Source organism: Poecile atricapillus, chromosome 16 (assembly GCF_030490865.1).
Source record: "Poecile atricapillus isolate bPoeAtr1 chromosome 16, bPoeAtr1.hap1, whole genome shotgun sequence".
In the NCBI taxonomy this organism is placed as follows: Eukaryota; Metazoa; Chordata; class Aves; order Passeriformes; family Paridae; genus Poecile; species Poecile atricapillus.
The window spans coordinates 10,078,559-10,096,574 of record NC_081264.1 but is presented as its reverse complement, the minus strand read 5'-3'; the positions used below and the strand labels follow the sequence as shown (position 1 = coordinate 10,096,574).

At 42.0% G+C, this 18,016-nt stretch overlaps 1 protein-coding gene across 2 annotated transcripts; it reads right to left on the bottom strand.

Annotated features, from left to right (window-relative positions):
• Nucleotides 1-205: 205 nt before the first annotated feature.
• SUDS3 (SDS3 homolog, SIN3A corepressor complex component) lies at nucleotides 206-17,089 on the bottom strand. Of its 2 annotated transcripts, none has more exons than XM_058851975.1 (12): nucleotides 16,842-17,089; nucleotides 15,327-15,396; nucleotides 14,355-14,410; nucleotides 13,970-14,041; nucleotides 12,379-12,398; nucleotides 11,678-11,834; nucleotides 9,969-10,064; nucleotides 8,236-8,297; nucleotides 7,314-7,335; nucleotides 6,586-6,691; nucleotides 2,582-2,666; nucleotides 206-957 (listed from the first exon to the last, which is right to left on the bottom strand). In XM_058851975.1, the coding sequence occupies exons 1-12, from the start codon at nucleotides 16,999-17,001 to the stop codon at nucleotides 859-861; spliced, it is 1,005 nt and encodes a 334-aa protein (XP_058707958.1). In that variant the 5' UTR covers nucleotides 17,002-17,089; the 3' UTR covers nucleotides 206-858. The 2 variants fall into 2 exon arrangements, with proteins under 2 accessions (XP_058707958.1, XP_058707959.1); XM_058851976.1 differs by lacking the exon at nucleotides 16,842-17,089 and adding an exon at nucleotides 16,641-16,702.
• Nucleotides 17,090-18,016: the final 927 nt, after the last annotated feature.

Below are 18,016 nucleotides of genomic sequence, written 5' to 3'. Positions count from 1 at the left end.
AGCAGGACCCCACCATAACCTGTGATTCTGAGCATCAGTGGGAAAAGTGAAATTGATCTTTTGCCTTTCTACATCTGTGAGTGATTACAGCCACACACAGAGTTCATACAGCCTTGCTATCTGCAAAATCCGGGTAATTATTCCTTTAATTTAGTCATTCACCTATCCCAGGTAATTGTATCAGCAAACAGACATACTCTGCTTGTTCATTGAAGGGTTTTTTAATGTGAAGAGAAACTGAAGCTTCTGACTAACCACGCGTGACTCTGAGCTACATTAAAATCACTGTATTTTCAGCAGTTTGAGCTGTTCACACCATCCTAAAAAAAGTCCCCAGTCTTTCAACAGTCCATCCAATAAAGTTGACGTTGTGCACCAGGTATTCTGGAGGCATCTCTCAGCTGTGGCTGAAACCTGGCAGGATTCATCTTTTGTCCAAAATCCTAAGCCTTGCAGTAAAACAAGGCCAAAAAGCACAAATAACCTCAGGCCTCGACAAGCAAAGCTTCTTCCACTGGTCTGACTCCCAACAGAAACATGATGATGATGGTTTTGACACACGAGTCCCGTCTGTGCACCACAAAACAACGATGAAAAGGAGGATGAGGCAAAGTCGTCTCAAACAGTCACCCAAAATACAAAGAGAGCGTACAGAAGCTTGATGCAAAATCCAGAAATAGTCCAGGGCAGTGCTTGGGCATCACTAAAGGTTTAAGGACTACTGGGGATTATGTGGCCAGCCACAAAGTGTCTCGTCAGAGGTCAGGACTGTTCCCTGCTGCTGGAGGGAGTGAGCAGCCTGTGAGCCCCTGGCAGAGTTTGGTGATGCGATAAAAACCAGGACAGGGCGGAGCAGAGTCAGGTGGCCGATCGCCGGCGGATCACGAACACGCCCCGCTGCAGCTGCCCCAGGTAGATCCTCATCTTGGTGCTGTCGCTGGTTTTCCTCACCCAGATCTGCAGGAGAGGAAGGGCAAAAAGAATGGGGCAGGGAGGTGAATTAGGGGAGAAAAGGGGAAAACTCACAGCAAGCAATACACAGACAAATCAACTGTTTCTTAGTGTTGGAGCTGAACACCTCAGGGGGCACAGATCAATGAGGTTAATCCTCTCTCCCTCCCCACATGAGCCATTTGCAACCTGAGTAGAAAATGAAATAAGGTGTCTAACTTCACCTCCTTAACTTCCTACTCATAACAGTCCTCAAGAAAAATTACTCTTTCAAGCACCATGAGGAGAGCAGGTTCCTCCTGTGCCAATTCACAACAGAACCGTGGCACTGAGCTTTGCCTAATCAAGACTAAGTCTCTCTAGATCCACAGATCATAAAATTATCTGTCCTGGGATTTGCCTAGACAAGTAACTATTAGTCAAATGAAAAGCTTATTCTGATTCTGTTCCATGAAGCATTTCCCACAATGTACCACAGAAATTGTGTCTGGAGATAAAAGGGCCTCTCTAAATTTTAAAGACCTGCATGGAAGGATTCACTCCATGTGCTCCAGAGGACAAATTGCTGCCACCGAGGCAGTCACTCCAGAGTTTTTGAAATCACCTTCAAGGTGTTTAGATCCAAAAACCTGTACTTTAAAAATCAAATCTGAGCAATTTCCTCTGCACTAGATCCTTCTAAGGCATTTCAACATATTTAAATAAATATGTGAAGAATTATCCACTCCTTAGTACTGTAGTATTTCAGGAGGGAAGTCCAGTATCTCCTACTGCAAAGGATTATGAAGTTATGTTGGCTTGTGATTTACCCTAAACTTTTTGAGTTTTTTCATATATGAGCTGCAGGCTTGGCAAGTAAATTGATTTAACTTTATTATGGTAATTATAAATTAACTTTATTAACAGGACCCCACAATATAAAATAAATTTAGTATCTGCCTGGATTTCTACTTCAACTATTTCTCCAGAGAAATTAAAATCAACATTCATTGATAATCATCTCCCAACTGCAACATTTCCCAGGATTTGGCCTGTTTTGCTTGCCAAAAGAATTCAAAAATCCATAAACATTGAGCAACTGTAGGAACCAAATATGTACAATTTTATATTCTACCACAGTATGATGGAATGATACATTAGTTTTGCTAAATTAAAGTAATAACTTTCAACAAATTTTAATGCATCCATGAGCTGACTACCACTGCTTTTAGTTGAAGAACTGAGTGCCACAACTGCCACTGCAAGGGAACAGCTGTGACACAAACACATCCCACATGCAACTCATCCTGGGGAAAATAAAGTGTTTTCCCTTAGCTGCCACAACAAATTAAAGTTCCTTTATTGGCTGATTGAGGAGAAGTGCACTCAAGTCTATTATTTCTTTCCCTGAAGTGTCTGGAATCTGCAAGCAAAGAACAAAGTGCTCCCCTTGCCCAACTGCTGCAGGAGCTTGCAAAACACAGGGTTATCCTTCAGAAACAGAGCAAGTCTCTTCCCTTATCAAAAAGAGATTTCTCAAGTCAGTTTTATCTTGGCTTCAGCTTCTTTACACACCAGACAGTATCCATCTTTAGCCCTTCCTAAACCCATGTCTTTCCCCCCTCTGCTGAAAAATAAAAGCAGCCACAACCTCGTTGGCGCCCACAGAACTGATCACACAGCTGATCTTCGTGTTCTCTTTAGACTCCAGGTAAATAGCTTGGCTCTTGTGGTACCTGCCAAAAGAAAAAAAAAAAAAAAAAGGAAATGCATGAATCCATTATTGATAAAGCTGGAGAGAGTAAATTTGAAGTCTGCCTTTCCTTCCACACTCCTTTCTCCATCTTTGCAAGGTAGTGGGCGATCTGATCTCACAAACACACTCTGCTTTAAATGATATTTTGAAATGCAGGACGTTTTAATTCACATTCTGAATTCACCTGCACTGAAGGTGACTGAAAACAGATTTCACAACTCCAAGGGGGAGAGGCAGAGCCCCAGCCACAGCCCAGGGGAACAGTGATTGATAACACACCCAGGCTCCAAGGGTTAATTCAAGCAGCCTTTCCCATTTCAGACACAGGATGGATTTCAGAAGGCAACTCCCTATTCTGCCTGACAAAATATGATAAAGCAAATCACAGATATTCAAGATATTCCCCAATACAGAATTACTAGAGCACCACCACCACCAGAAGTGAATTACCCTCAATCAATGCAGTCTGTGCATTGTTTAATGAGACCTCAAATTTCTAATGCTGCCATATTTTGTCAAAATACCCAAAATGGTAATTAATGGGTAACTAACTCTGTAATGAGCTGTAAATATCTGCCATAAGGAGGCCATGACTAAACATATCCATTTCATCCCATTTTAGATCATATTTTAAGCCCTCTATTGTTCTTAATGTGTTGTGTATAAAACAAAGGCTTTGAAATTCATAACTCTGAATTGTTTGGTTCTGTGGACTCGCCTCTTTCACAGCCCACATTTCTCCAAGTGCTGCAGTGTGCCAGCCCCAAAACCCCACCTTCTGTTCATTCTGCCTCATTCTGTTCCATAGGCAGAACTAATTACACTGGAACAGGTGATTTGTAAGTAAATCATCTTAATCAAGCAAGCACCAAAATACTTTACAGTTATAAAAGCATGACTGTATTTCCACCTTTCCCCTAATCATGATTTTATCTGGGCAATCCAAGCTGCAGAATCCCTGCACAGACATTCCCTCAGCAGCTACCCAGTGCAAACCCCTGCAGCCTGACTGCCATTTGCAAAATGCATGGATTTATTTAAACTTTACAGTTATTTCTACAGTAACCATACTGTACATGTGGAAGTCTTCCAATGGTTTATTCCACAATCTCTTCCTACTGGCTTATGCATTCAGAATTTTCAAAGTGCTTGCCAGTAACTGGAATGAGTGTCAGCTTTGAGCCTTCCAAACATACTAATTACCCATGGAGGGGGGGGGTGAGGGAATAAAAAAAACCCCCAAAAATCCCCAAATCCTGCAACCTTTAAAACAATGACTGGGCACAGGTGTCTTTCTCCTTCATTGTGACACAAACAAGGTCAGTGGGTTCCAGGGCAGTGCAACAGCAACAATGATTTGAGCTAAAAAAATCTGTTTAGCGAGTGGAGATGTCATTAAATGTTACAAAGGAACTCAGTAAGCTACTACAAACCCCAGGCCTTGATGAGACAAAAATCTCAGTCCAGCAGTGCCCTACCATGCCATGCTGTGAGTACTTAGGCAAGAGTTTTGATCTTGATACAGTCAGCAGGAGTGCAGGAGATACCAGCGCAAACAGCAGCTCTCAAGTGTTAGCTGTGCCCACACAGACAAGGAAATATTTTTTTCCCCACTTTCAATTTTTGATTCCCAGTGAATGCCAAAGCTGATGACACACGTGTCAGGGGCTTCATTCAGCCCTTAGATTTCACATCATGAATGACTCTCCATCAGTAAATTAATGCTAATTGTGCCCAGAAAAGGCAAAGAACCAAGTCAGCAGTGTTTCACTGAAGAGTTGTCTCAGCTGTCTCACGCTCCACGCTCGCAGAGACAGGGCAGCTGAAGGCACAGCACCCTGGTGCATCAGTTACCTGCTCATGTCTCACCCTTTTGTCAAGTTTATATATCCAGAGAGGGATAGGATTGAGGAAATTACCTCTGAAGAAAAATGCAATGGGGTTTTAAGTTGGCTTTCAAGAAAGCAAAGAGCCAAACAACTCTTGCTGTTGCAGTAGGCAAAACACACCAAGTGAGGCAAGCAGAAATAATTCCATTTCCTGCTACAAAATGTTTTACTGAAAGGCCAAGATCCAACTGCAACTCCATCAGAAGATTGAAAGAAATCCCTCTGCATTATTGTATGCAGCAAAGCTAAGAGCAAAAAGATGGTTGCTTTATAGTGAACTGTGGTTTAGGATTTGATGGGGGAAGCACAGAGCTCTGAGGATAAAAAGCGGAGTCTAATTCCACTTTCATCTGAGACACTCCACTCTGTGAAATGTCTCTTCAAGACTTCAGGGGGTTCATTACTGGCCTTAAAAATTTCCTGTTTTCAGGTAATTGTCATGCAGGGCTGCATCAGGAAACAGAGAAGTCATTCCTGGGCTGTCAGGTTTAGGATTTCTGTGCATGCCAGCACTCTTTATGCACCTTAGGAAGAATTACCCTCCCACTACCAGGAGTTACTTCATTATTTTAGAACACCAGCTACTTTGCACAAGTACCATGACTATCAATCAAAAAAAAGTAAGCAGGATTATTACAACCAAAAAAAAAAATAAAATACTGATCTTAAAACAACATAAGAACAAGGCAGCCAGGAAAGACAACAGCTGCAATTCCTGACAGCAAGATGAAAATATCTGTTAAGTTCTTTATGCCACAGCTTCACCCTTCAGAGAGAGCTGGTGCTTTGGTGAGATTCTGGGCTCACTGAAGCTCTTCCAGGTTTAAATTTAATGGGAAGTTTTGAGCTTTACTGACAGATTACTTCAGATGCCTTTTTTTTTTTATTTTCTTTCTTTTTTTACTCATGAACACTTTTCAAAGTACTCCATATGCTTCAAAATTCTGAAGTAGAGTTTATTCATCCAAATATATCCTGGGGATAGTCACTTTACACATACAAAAAAAAACTATGAAAGCCAAAAAGAAAAAACAAAACTTCACGGATCTGTGAAATAAGTAGCCTGTTCAGTTCTTACCTGTTTTACACTTCATGGACGTTTACTGGGGGAGCAGCTTTTATGAGAGAAGTGTACACTGAACTCTCAATTAAACTTCAGTCAGAAGGAAAAATTGACCAACTGGCCAAGGGGATTGCTGTGTAAAAAAAACAGCTTCACACCTACTTTTGTGATAAAATTACAGCCTCATCACTTGTTGTTTTGAGCCACCAGAACACTCTAGTAGGCTACAAATAAGCAGATGTCTTTTTGAAAGCAAAGTGTTTTATGCTCAAGGAGTTCAAGATTTCCCCCTTGATTATCCAGGATTGCAAGTCTTGTGGATTAAGATCTACTCTGCAGAATTTAATATTTTCCTTGTGTTTTGTGAGGCTTGTACAGCTGTATGGCCATAAAACTCAACAGAGATAAATCCAATCAGCAATTCTGAAGTTGCCTCTCCCATGTGGGTTTGATCTTTAAAGGTTATTTGGATTTATTAGAAGCATTTTTCATCCTGAGCAGCTGGTGGACGACATTTCTTCTGCCACCTTGTGGAATGCTGGGCTCGTGTTCCACAAAACTGAACCTCAGGAATGGGAGTGTTGCTGACAGCAAATCATGGAGTGTCTGTATCCAGGGCAGCTTCAGCCACATCCCCTGTGGCTGCTGCTGCCTCTCTTACCTCATATTAGGTTTGACTTCCTAAGTGCCACAGTGGGCCACGGAAAATATTTGAGTCTCCCTTTATTGGAGCCACCAGTTATCTCTGAAAGCCTACAGGCTGTGAACATTCCATCATCACCCCTGCTACACTGGATCCATGATAAGCTTGTGGAGGGAGCAGCAAACCTCTGCCCAAAAGCCTTTTGTCCACCAATTCTTTGATCAAAGCCATTTCTCTCTGCAGCCTCTGCCTCCTCACTACCCAACACACAGACTGATGGAAACAGAAATTCCCCAGGCCTCACCATCTCTTGTCATAGTAGAGTTTGCCATCTTCTATCCGAGCTTCAAATCGCTGTGCCGGAGACTCTGCTGGTGTAGCTGGGAGGTGCTCGGGAGAGGAGGGGGAGGCTGGGGACAGGAGAGACACTCTGGTTAAAGACCAGCACGTGCCCATCTCACAGCAGCACATCTGACTGCAAAAATGCAGCTCATAAGGTCAGAAATAACAAGCAGAGAAAGCTGCAAGCTCAAATATCCATCAGGAAAATATATATTGTGATGAGTAACTCGACCTCTGCCTTGAATTAAAATATTCACTGAAATACAGCATTTATCTGAAAAAACATTCATGGGTAAGTGATGGACAATATGTCCTTGATTTTGTTTTAGTTATAATCCACAGTTAATTAGTTAAATATGGTTAAAATTACTGAGGCAAGTTAGTCCCACTCTGTCTTGAAAGGAAGTGCATAGGCACATCCAGAGAGCTGGAGGCATAAAACTGGTCAATAAGTGGTCAATCCCTCTGTGGAGCTGGCAAGCAGACACATAAATAAAATGAAAAACCTCATTGCCCAGTTGGATTGTCCCATGCCCAAGTGTTTCAGAATTACAAAGATGCTCATGCCCCCCTTCCCATCCCTGACAAACATCAACACCACACAAAGAACAGCAATTCCACAGCCAAATTGTACAGCCAAGCATCCACAGTACCATCCTCTGTTCAGAACAGCACGCATCTGTAACTCACCTGGTCTCTTGGGTGATTTAAGCTACATGGGAAAAGAGCAAAGCAGTGTTAGAGATCTGACAGGAGCCACAGAAGCTGCAGTGATACCTTCAGGTATCTTACTCTCCACACTCTGAATATTTCTATTTTAAATGCTCTGTTAAGTGGCATAACACATAACCAGAGCAGTGTGCTCTAAACAGCCAAAGGTGTGGATCAGTATAATGATCCAAAAGGCCAAAAAACTGAACTTGAGAGCACTCAGATGACCCATTCCAATGAGTCAAACCCATCTCACATGCTATTTTTTGATGTGATACAACATTTCTCAGGGTACACAAAATACAGGAGATAAATCATTAGAGAAACCTCAACAGCTGGCACAAAACCAGTGTTCCACTACCATCCTTAAGATGCCTTAATGAGCAGCTTATATTCTAAGAAGTTAGATAAGCCTTCAAGTGTTCAGCAAGAAAACAGTATGCTAATCAAAACTAAAAAACTATAAACATGTACACTGCCTTTCCCCCCCACCATCCAGCTTGCTGAAACCTTGTAACAGCAGGGAGAAAAAAAAAAAAAATTATAAAAAAATCCTACCCCACACTAAGGCCTAAACCAAAGGCAGCCTGTGATCTCCCAAAAAACACACTGACATCTGTTCAGCCATGAGGAAGAAACTCCTTAACATAGCTCATCCCTTGGTTCACACAAAAGGTAACATTTTTAGATGACAGTCATTCAAATGAGGTTAATTAAACCTCAATAAAAAAGAGGAGATACCATCTTGCTAAATCTTTTATTGTGCTACTTCAGAAAGCCTACAGGGATGAAACAGTCCCACATCTCAAAAATTAACATGAAAGAGAGCTCTGTTCTCCTCAGGAGAAAGCATTTACCTTCTCTTTAAAATGAAGAAATACAGTCAAGCAACAATCCCTACCTTATTCAGCGTTCTTAGGTCCTCCATTATTTGCTCATCAGTCAACAAATAATTTAGCTGAGGTATCTGGAATTAAGGTTTCCATAAGCTCTTGACAAGCAAGGCTAACAATTAAAGGTCAATAACATTTCACTTGAGTAAATGTAAGCCAAAAGGTTTCCAGGATTTCAATAAATGTCTTACTTGAGTTTTTTTGTGGTCAGAGGAATTAATACAAGTCCGTCCCCAGCATCTTAGCAGCAGAGTGCAAAATCATTTTAACTTATTCAGACACGACCATCAATGAAAAACCTTTAGTGCACTGAAAATTACTTCATGGAAGCATCAAGCAGCAGCATTTTCAGTGTTTTTCATCTTCTATTTGTGTGGAGAAGAATCTGTGAGCTGAACCAACAGACTCACTTCAGGTTTTTTACCATGAAGCTAAATCCCACCTACACCTAGTTAAATAAAACCTGCGTGGCTGGGGATAATTAAGAGCCTACAATGCACCTGAAAACAACCCCAAATCCTTTGAAAACAGAAATTAGTGCATTACAGTCTTATTAGAGCTCTGCTGTACTTTGTTTCTGCATAACAAGTGTTTAGCCAAAAGTATTCAAAGTATTAAACTAAAGTTAACAATTGCTGGGCTGCATTTCAAGGATTTTGGTTCTGATGGACTTTAATCCTCTCCCAGCGAGCAAAGGCAGAGGTTTTCATGGTGTGGTTGCTGTATCATGCTCAATTAGCAGGTCATGTTCACTATGAAACTAATTTATTTTGGATGAGATAGGGGCACTAATAAATGACTTTTTTTTTTTCCTGAAAGAGTGGACAGAATCTCCAATCAGAAAGAGGTTAATTGAAACTGGAGATGCTCATGACCATCCTGCATGAACTCCAAAAGTTCAAGGTTTGATATTGCCTTCAGAAAATGAGAATCACTCAGGTACGTTTTTTAAATCTAAAGACATACAAGTTTAGAATCTAATAAGAAGCCCTTGCAAATCAAATATCCTTGCCTTCCTCTCCAGGTGAATTTAATACACAAATAGAAAAAGTGCCTATCATCACAAAGGAGCCAAAAACATATTTCCAGAAGCCAAGGAACATTTTAATTCCTAGACATGCAGCAAGGCAGATCCTAAGGATTACACAGACAAGTTTTTCTGTCTCTTGTGAGACATGAAAATAAGATGAATCTTCATCTTTTCTTATTCAAAGAACAAATCTACCATCCTTGCTTTTGCTATGCATCTCTGGATTAGAGATCAGAAGCTTTTATCGGAAATGGAAAAACTATTTTGATATGACAAATATGATCTTTCTGGTAAATGCTTTGTCACGTCTTGAAATGAGAAAAGCTCTGGCTCATGTAAAAAGCCATTTACTATCTATGGAATCAATTATCTTGGTGTGTATATATATATATAATGTTCTTTTAAAGTTTTTATTTTGTGAAATAAATTGCCTGTAGAATTCAAACTATTCTCACTGACCAAAAAAAAAAACTTATCCCATGTAAGGATTAAGTTAGGACACCAAGGGAACTCCAAACACTGGTTTCTATATATGCATTGTGTAACTGCTGTATTGCTTTAGCACACATTATACATGACAATTGTGCTTCAGCATTTCCCAGGTTAAAATCTGATGCTGGCATTTAATTTCCTTTTCCTTGCTGTATAAAACAACAAAGGTGTGGGTAGCACAGGGGCTGCAAACCCAACAGTGACTCCATGAAAGGATATCAGGGGCAGGTTTCCTCCTCTTGTCTGGGATAGGAACTGGATCATTTGGTCGCCGTCTCAGCTTCCTTGTCATAATAGGCTTCACTTCCATTGAATCTGTAGAATAATGAAGTTGGAGAGCTGATAAGACCAGAGAGAAAGGAGCAAGCAGCAGCAGCTTTCTACACAAGGCACAAGGAAAATAATCTTTCCTCTTTCATACAGCAAATTGGATTTTTTTTTTTTTTGTGTGTGTGTGTGTGTGTGTGTGCTAGCTTCCAGCATGGAAGTGCTGACAGTGAATCCAAGTTCTCTCTCCCATCAGGTCACTGTTCAGTGCCAGTGCTGCAATGCCATGGTTACAGCTGCTCCAGGTACAGATAAGCTGCACAATGATGCTACAAGGATTCAAGGCAAATTCCTTTCATGCTCATGCTATCTGCTTGGGAGCAGATTTAAAAGGCCAAGCTCATGGAGTTCTTTCCCAACCCAACTGGGATCATTAATAGCATGTAAAACATCAGCTACAAATCAATTGCTCTCTCATCTTCAAGGCAGAAAAACAGCTTTGTCAAAAGATTAGAGGAAATTTCTGCATTGAAGACTGATACAAGTCTGCTGGAGTGATTTCAAACAAACAGTATTTAAATTCAGATTATCTAAAAATGATTAATGAAATGAGCCTAATTAATAACACACAGAGCAGCAGTTGACAGGAAGTAAACTGCAGCATATGCACTGGGGAAAAAGAATAAAGTCTGTTAAAAACTGAAACACCAGTCTCATCACCAAGTAATTATCTGAACTTAGTTTGTCCAAATGCATAGAGGTAACCTTTACTGAACAACTCCACTGAAACTCTCACAACCCATTCCTTAATTCATGAAGGCATGTTGCTTAATTCAAGATGCTTCCCAGTCCACATCAGGCCTAGGAGTTGTACTAAGAACACCAAACCCAGGGCTTATTTCTCACTTCTGAGTATTAATTAAATTATTAGTTTATATAAAACCTGCAGATGCTATGCAAAAAATATATGAAGGGTGTAACTTATGGACAGCCTCAGCAACAAAACCACACTATCAGTCCATGAAGTGAGGGAGCTGCTCTCAGAAAGAGCATCAAATCAGACTTTTGGTTCAGTACCACAGCAACAGAATTCTGCAGGAATAATTAAGCCCTGACTTAGCTCCCCTGTGTCCATTACCACAGAGCACTGCAAGGCACCAGGGGTACCAACTGTCCAAAAAATCTGTCCATTTAATATAAATTTCCTAGAGCCTGGGCACAAGCATAACCCACAAATATATTTTTTTTCTGGCTTTAAGCCAGAAAACCTTTTATTGTTTGGCTTTCTTCAACTACTTGACCAGCCACTCCTGCAGAAAGAAAAGGACACAGCTTTACATCCTGGCATTGCTGGTTAGGTCAATATTGTGACATTTCTCAGTGGTTTCACTGCTAGATCAAGGAACCAAAGCAGCCTCTTCCCCTGCATATAAGCAAGCCCATAATCCTCTCTGCTGCTCCACTGGCACTGCTTGATTCACCTGTTTACAATTCACTGAATTTTAAGCTGCTTTTTCCATTAAAAGGCCATCAGTTTGTGCTCTGCCCTGTTGGCATTTCCCACCAGCTGTCTGTGTAAACCAGCACTGCCACCTTTACAGCTCCTTCCCTAAGCAGGAGCACAGTGGATAACACAAATGACAGGTGCTTATCTTCTTTACCTCCTGTTAATTCCATGGTTAGCTTTTCATTCTCAATCATCTTCTTCTTCTCTTCCAACTCTGCTATCAGATTTTCCTTAAGCTCAATTTTCTTATCTTCAAACTCCTTTGCTGCTGCTTTCTTTTCCTTCACATAATTTTTCTCCACCTGATCTGTCTAATGCAAACCCAAGGAACAAGAAGGTTAATTAATGACTCCAGTTAATGATATCACAACAGCTTTTCAAATGCTTTATTGATCAGCTTTTCAGTTCACCACTGGTCCAAGTTCTAAAGATTATCAATATTCACAATCTACAGAAAAACATCTAAATATGACTTAGTGCTATTATATTGGCAAAAAAATTATTTGTAAAAAGACATTATAATGTTGCATAACAAATCAAGTCCTTAGCAGAGAGCTCTGCTGACTTATAAACAGCACTTATCACCTTAAACACCCTTTTTTGACCAGCCCAGTGCACAGACAGATACAAGAGACCAATAGCAAACAGTTAATTCTATTTTAATAACAAAGTGCAGAAGTTACTTGAGGTAACCAGAGTAAGCTCTACTACACCTCAAGTGTAATAAGCCAGCTAGAGGAAGAAAATTTCTTTTAAGCCTTCTGGGAAAACAAGCCCAAATACTGGCTGATGAAACAAGGTTTATGCCTCTTCCAACTAATTAATGCATATTTTTGATAAATTAAGAGTACTTACTTCCAACTGCAGGAACAGCTCTGAAACACAAGAAAAGACTTAATTTACTACCTTCAAAGCTGCACAAAATTGCCTCCTTAACATTTTAAGCCATTGAATACTGCAGCCAAGACAGGCAGTGAAGCAAATAATGCATGTACTTATCCAACCTCTGCTCTGACTTCACAGCTTTATGCTGAAAATAAAGTGACTATGAAAAAGTTCCACAAAAACACACTGTTACTAGAGGTTTTTTTACAGGTTGTCACCTCACTGAAAATCTTCCACTATTCCACACTATTCAGTTCAGTTTGAAGAAGGCTGTAGTAGCAACACTGTACCACTCTGTTATTTAACAAAAATTTAAAAAACAGTAATAGATATACACCAAATATAAGAATGCTGCAATAAAAATCAAACTTGCTATTTGCAAAGCATGAAAGCAGCATTATGTGGATAATCAAATGCAGGTAAATCTAAACTTTTGTTTTAATAAACCTCAGCATGGCAAGGACAAACATAAAAGACCCTTATTCCTGTAGTACAAGGCAGTTGGATTTTAATCATAAAATTCCAAGTGATCACCACCTGCCCTCCTGTGGAAGAACTCTGCTGCTGCAGCCCTGCTCGTGGCCAGCCAGCAATGCCAGTTTGCACTCAGGCTTAACTTTATCAAACAGTCCAGGATTGCCAGAATGCAGCTCTAGTGCATGTGAAAGGTCTTTCTGGAGGTCTTTTCCAACCTAAACCATTAGTGAAATTCATCTCAGAAGACAGATTCCTGTTAAAAATAAGTTTTTCAAACCACTTCAGTTCCTCAAGCAAATCCTTTACCTTCCCAAGCACTTTCAGAAATACAGAATTGCTTTCTTTTGCTAAAGGAGGAGGAGACTGGATGTATTTCCTACATCCACATAATACCTTCTATTAAAAGCCCTGCTTTAATATCCAGGGTAAGAAACTACTTGAAAGGGAACGAAAGAGAGGGAAGGCAAGCAGCTGGATCTGATTACCAGGCCCTTCCTCTGCAGCAACACAGAAAAACCACCCAGAAGGAAGAGCACTGGGCACTTTAAAAATTAACTTGGGCTTCTGCTTCTTGAAACAGAGCAGTACACAAAGTCCAGGCAGCCCATTCCATGCCACAGCCATGCAGAACAACAGTTCCAGCAGCAAATCCTCTGTATTTATTGTTCACAAACAGATCTTTGGGAAAGCAAAAATGTGCTCCTAACCTCCCACTCCTGCAAACTGAACGGGACAGAGCACCCAAAGGCTTCAGCAAGGGCCACAAAACAAAAACTGAAGTGGGACACTGTGTTTTAGGCAGATATAAATGAAATCATCTTTTTACTTGTTCTGCTTCATACAAATGAAGACTAAAACTGTTTATTAGTCAGGAAACAGTGCTGATCAAAGGGACAACATAATCAAGGTAGATCCTGTCATGTTTGGTGGACTCTGAAAAAAACCTTACAATGTACCCAAAGATCCCTTTCCTCCAGCAAGTTCCTTTTCTTTAAAGGACATAATTACTTCTTTTCTACTTTGGGTGTTATACAAAACACACAATTAAGTTATTTGCAGTGTCTTAGAGAGAAATTCCACTTACCTGCATTTCGTATCCTTTCTTTGTACTGCTGGTCCAACTTTTTCATCCTTTTCTGATATTCCTGAAGAGTACCTAGTGGAAATAAATTGTAGATTCCCATTGTGGTTTTTTTCCTCAAGGAATCATACACCACTCAAAGCACATTCCCTGCTTTTGTAAAAAGTGGATTACTCCTTTTAAGAAGTGTTTTAGCAGACAGGCTTAACTACAAATGGAGTTAAGATGGAGGAAAGATGGGAAGCAGCTGACATTTTTAACTCTGCAGCACAGCTGAGAGCCAGCACACAGTGGAAGATGCTGCTCCCATCTTTCAAAATCTTCATCCTTCTCTGACTTCACCGAAAAGTGCTGAAAATAAGAACCAAAGGTACTCTTCAAAGATTACCTTCCTGCAACTGCTGTAACTGCCTCTTCAGAGATGCCAGTTTGTCCTGATACATCCTGCAAACACAGAAGGAAACTTTAAACACCAAGCACACATAGTTTATTCCACCATCTCTTGAAGTTACATGTTCACACAGAACCAAAAACTTTTTAGAACTTCAACAAATGAACTACAAACTAAAATACTTTTATTCCAATTAAAGGTTCTTATTCTGCCTTAAAAACTCTTGGCACTTCTTTGGTCCTACAATGGGTTTAAAATCTGGGATAAAATAGGATTTTTTTTTTTTAATTTTAAAATCTAAAATGACATTTAGATCTACAAACATCAGAAACTTTACAGCAGAATCATTCTTCCACTATGTCAAGTTTTATTAGCTGTGTATTAGCTCCCCACATTATTTTAAAAACCCATCAAAGTCTATTCCTGGTGCTGCTACAAACCTGCTTTTCTTTTACCATACATCTGTGGTTTAAGACTGGCCAAGTCTTCTTGACCTCTATTAAAACACATCTCTGCCAGTAGACAACTCACTGCAAATGCTCCTAAACACCACGGGGAAACTATTTCAAGTCTCCCAAAAGTCCATTTCTAGTTCAGGACTAGAATTCAAATGTTTAAGGCATTTCAATAGGCATCTTACTTTTCCTTAGCTTATCTAAAGCAGAGCCTTTATTTTATTTGAAGAATCTGCCTGCAGCAGGATCCATTTGCAGCTGCTCACAGAACTCAAAATTATTTCTTTGCACAAAACAGCAGCAGCCCTTAGTTCCTTAAATTTATATAGAACAGAGAAAGTAACTGGGGAGAGCAGAAATACAAGTGTATGGACTCACGAGCTAGTCCATTGGGGTAAGCACTTAAAACTCCCAATCTTGGTCCAAAACTTTGACAAGTTTTAGGCAATAAACACCCCTAAACCCACAAATAAATAGAACATCACCTTACTTGTATTTGGAATGGGTTACTTACTGTTCTTTCATTTCTACAAAGTCCTCCTCCTCATGCTTTGCCAGGTCTGTTTCACTGGCATCCTCAGTGTCTAAATGAGGCAAAAAACAACTTGCTAAATTTAAAGAAGTATTTATAAAAACACCTCAAACTAAGTAGTAAATTATTTAAAAACAAACAGGCAAACAAAAAAGAAATCCCCAAACCTCAGGCAATTTAGCATCAAAGACAACCCGAGAGATGAATTCAGGAGGAAAATGAAACATCTTCCTGCAACTCTGAGTTTTGCAGTGCAGCTTTACATGAACAACTTCAGAGAGCCTGGGAATTTCTTCCCGTGTAAGAACAAGGGGCTCTACATTAATATTCACACACAGGTGAGACACAAACAGCCTAAAGACTCTGAAAGACATTTCCAAACTTGTTACTGGTGTTCCATCCACTCGGTGCCGCTGGGGTTGACCACAAAGGTCTCAGTAAAGAGAGCAGTGACTGGCTGGGATCTGAACTTCTCAGCTATATTTCACTTAGTGCTTCAATGTTCAAATACCAGCACTGCCATAAAGACAGCTGCATTTTATAAACAGTATAAGCTGTAAATAAATCACTGTGGGATGGCTAGTTTTCTGCTAAGACTTTTCAGGGTTCTATTTGTAACACATGGGTAGCCAAGAAGCCATTAGGTGTCCAAAGAAGGCTCAGTGCCTCCAGACTTTACAGGGTACAGCTGAGAAACCTAAACCACAGCTAATTCCCTACACGCGGAAGAGGGGCCCACGTGTCTTAAATCAAACCCTTCTCAGATTTTTTTCTTAAACTACAGTTTAAACTTAAGATAAAATTTAACATACCAAAGATAAACCAAAAGGTTTTTTAACTGCTAAAAATATACTTAAATGAAGGACTTCCATAGTCTGTTGGGAGAGCCCTCAGTGACCCTGTCACCCTCTGCATCTTTAACATCATCCCATGTAAAACCAGGACAGAGGGGATAGAGGGCTCTGCTGCCAGCAACAGCCACTCTCCCAGAGTCCTTCTAGATTTCCCTCATCAATAATTGTGTGTTCTCTACACTCCTGGCTACTCTGGGTTTTACTGAATCTCCTCTTCTCCCCTGCTCCCTGGTCGTTGTACTGTCACATCCTCCTGCACTGCCACACTTCTGTCCACACCTTCTCCTCCCTCAGCTGCGTTCTTCCCCCTTCACACCACGGAAATAGAACCAATACACTGGATTTCTCCACCGTTTCCACTCGGCTGTCCCACTCAACCCCCCTGCTCAGCGGTCTCCCGTGTCCCACCGCCTCCCGCTCACCTGGAAAGCCACAACTCCACCTCTCCAGCGGGAACCGCTGCAACCTGACAGCTCCTCGTTTCCTTCGCCTCTTCTCGCCGCTCCGAACCCTTTAAGCCCCCAACCCTTCCCCAAACCCCGTGCGGAGCGGTCCCCTCCACCCCACAGCCCCGGGAGAGCCCCCGCTCCATGTCCCCGTCCCACCCCGCCCCCGGGCACCAACCCGCCCCCTTCGCACACACCCTCATCGGAGTCGCGGGCCCGGGCGCTCCGCTCGCCGTCCTCCTCCTCGGCGCTCTCCAGCTCCTCCTCCTCGTAGTAGTCGGGCGCGGGGGCCATGGCGGGGGCGGGCGGCCCCGGCGGGGCTGCGGGCGGCGCGGACACGAGCCCGGCCGCGCTCATGGCCGCGGGCGGGACGGGACGGAGCGGCCGCCGCTCGGCAACCGCGGCGGGAACCGCGGCCGCGCTTCCGCTTCCGGGCGGCGCCGGGGCCGCCGCGCCCCCGTCCGGCCAACGCGGGCCCTGCGCTCAGAGGGTTGCGGGTTCGAGCCCCGGCCCTGCCCAGTGCGGTGCACGGGGATACTGTGCTGGACGTGGGGTTTAACTCCTCAGCCGGTTGTGGCCACCTGGGCTCCTGTGCGTGGACCAGGCTCTGCTCAGAGGTGCCAAGAGACAAGACAAGAGCAACGGGCAGAAACACGGACAGGAAGTTCCACCTAGAGATGAGGAAGAGCTTCTTCACTGTGCAGTCACTCAGCAGCGGAACTGAGACCAGAGAGGCTGTGGAGTCTCCCTCACTGGGGATATTCCAGAGTCCGTCTGGACACAATCCTGTGCCACATGCTCTGGGGAGACCTTGCTGGAGTAGATGATGCTACTGTGATCCCTTCCAACCTGGCCCGTTCTACAATTCTGTGATACATAGAGCAGAGCTGTTCCCCAGACAGGGCCTCGGTGGGGATGGACTCATGAGGACATTTATACTGTTTCGATTTTTCTTATATTTAATAGAGAAATTACTTCCCTGTTCCTTCACAATCTCAGCAGAGCCCCACCGCAGACAGCACTGTGATCTCACCCAGAGAATCAGGTGCCTCCTGCCACTGAACAGCAGCTTTTAGAACACGTGCCTCCCATCTGCCAGGTACTGGTTCTTCTCCTGACGAGGCACTGCTACAAAATTAAGGATCAAGATAAATATCCTGTGGTGAGAGTCATATGCAGGATCCCACTTCCCTCTGAAAATGCCTCACAGTGGTATTTCAGACTAAATATCTCATATATCTTATTTCTGCAGCTCCGATTCACCTGGGAAGGACTAATTAATCTCATCACCTCCAGCACAGCCACACTAATCGCTCACCTTCAGCTGTGAGATGCATTCCTCACATGCTTATTGACTCACTGAGGCAGTACA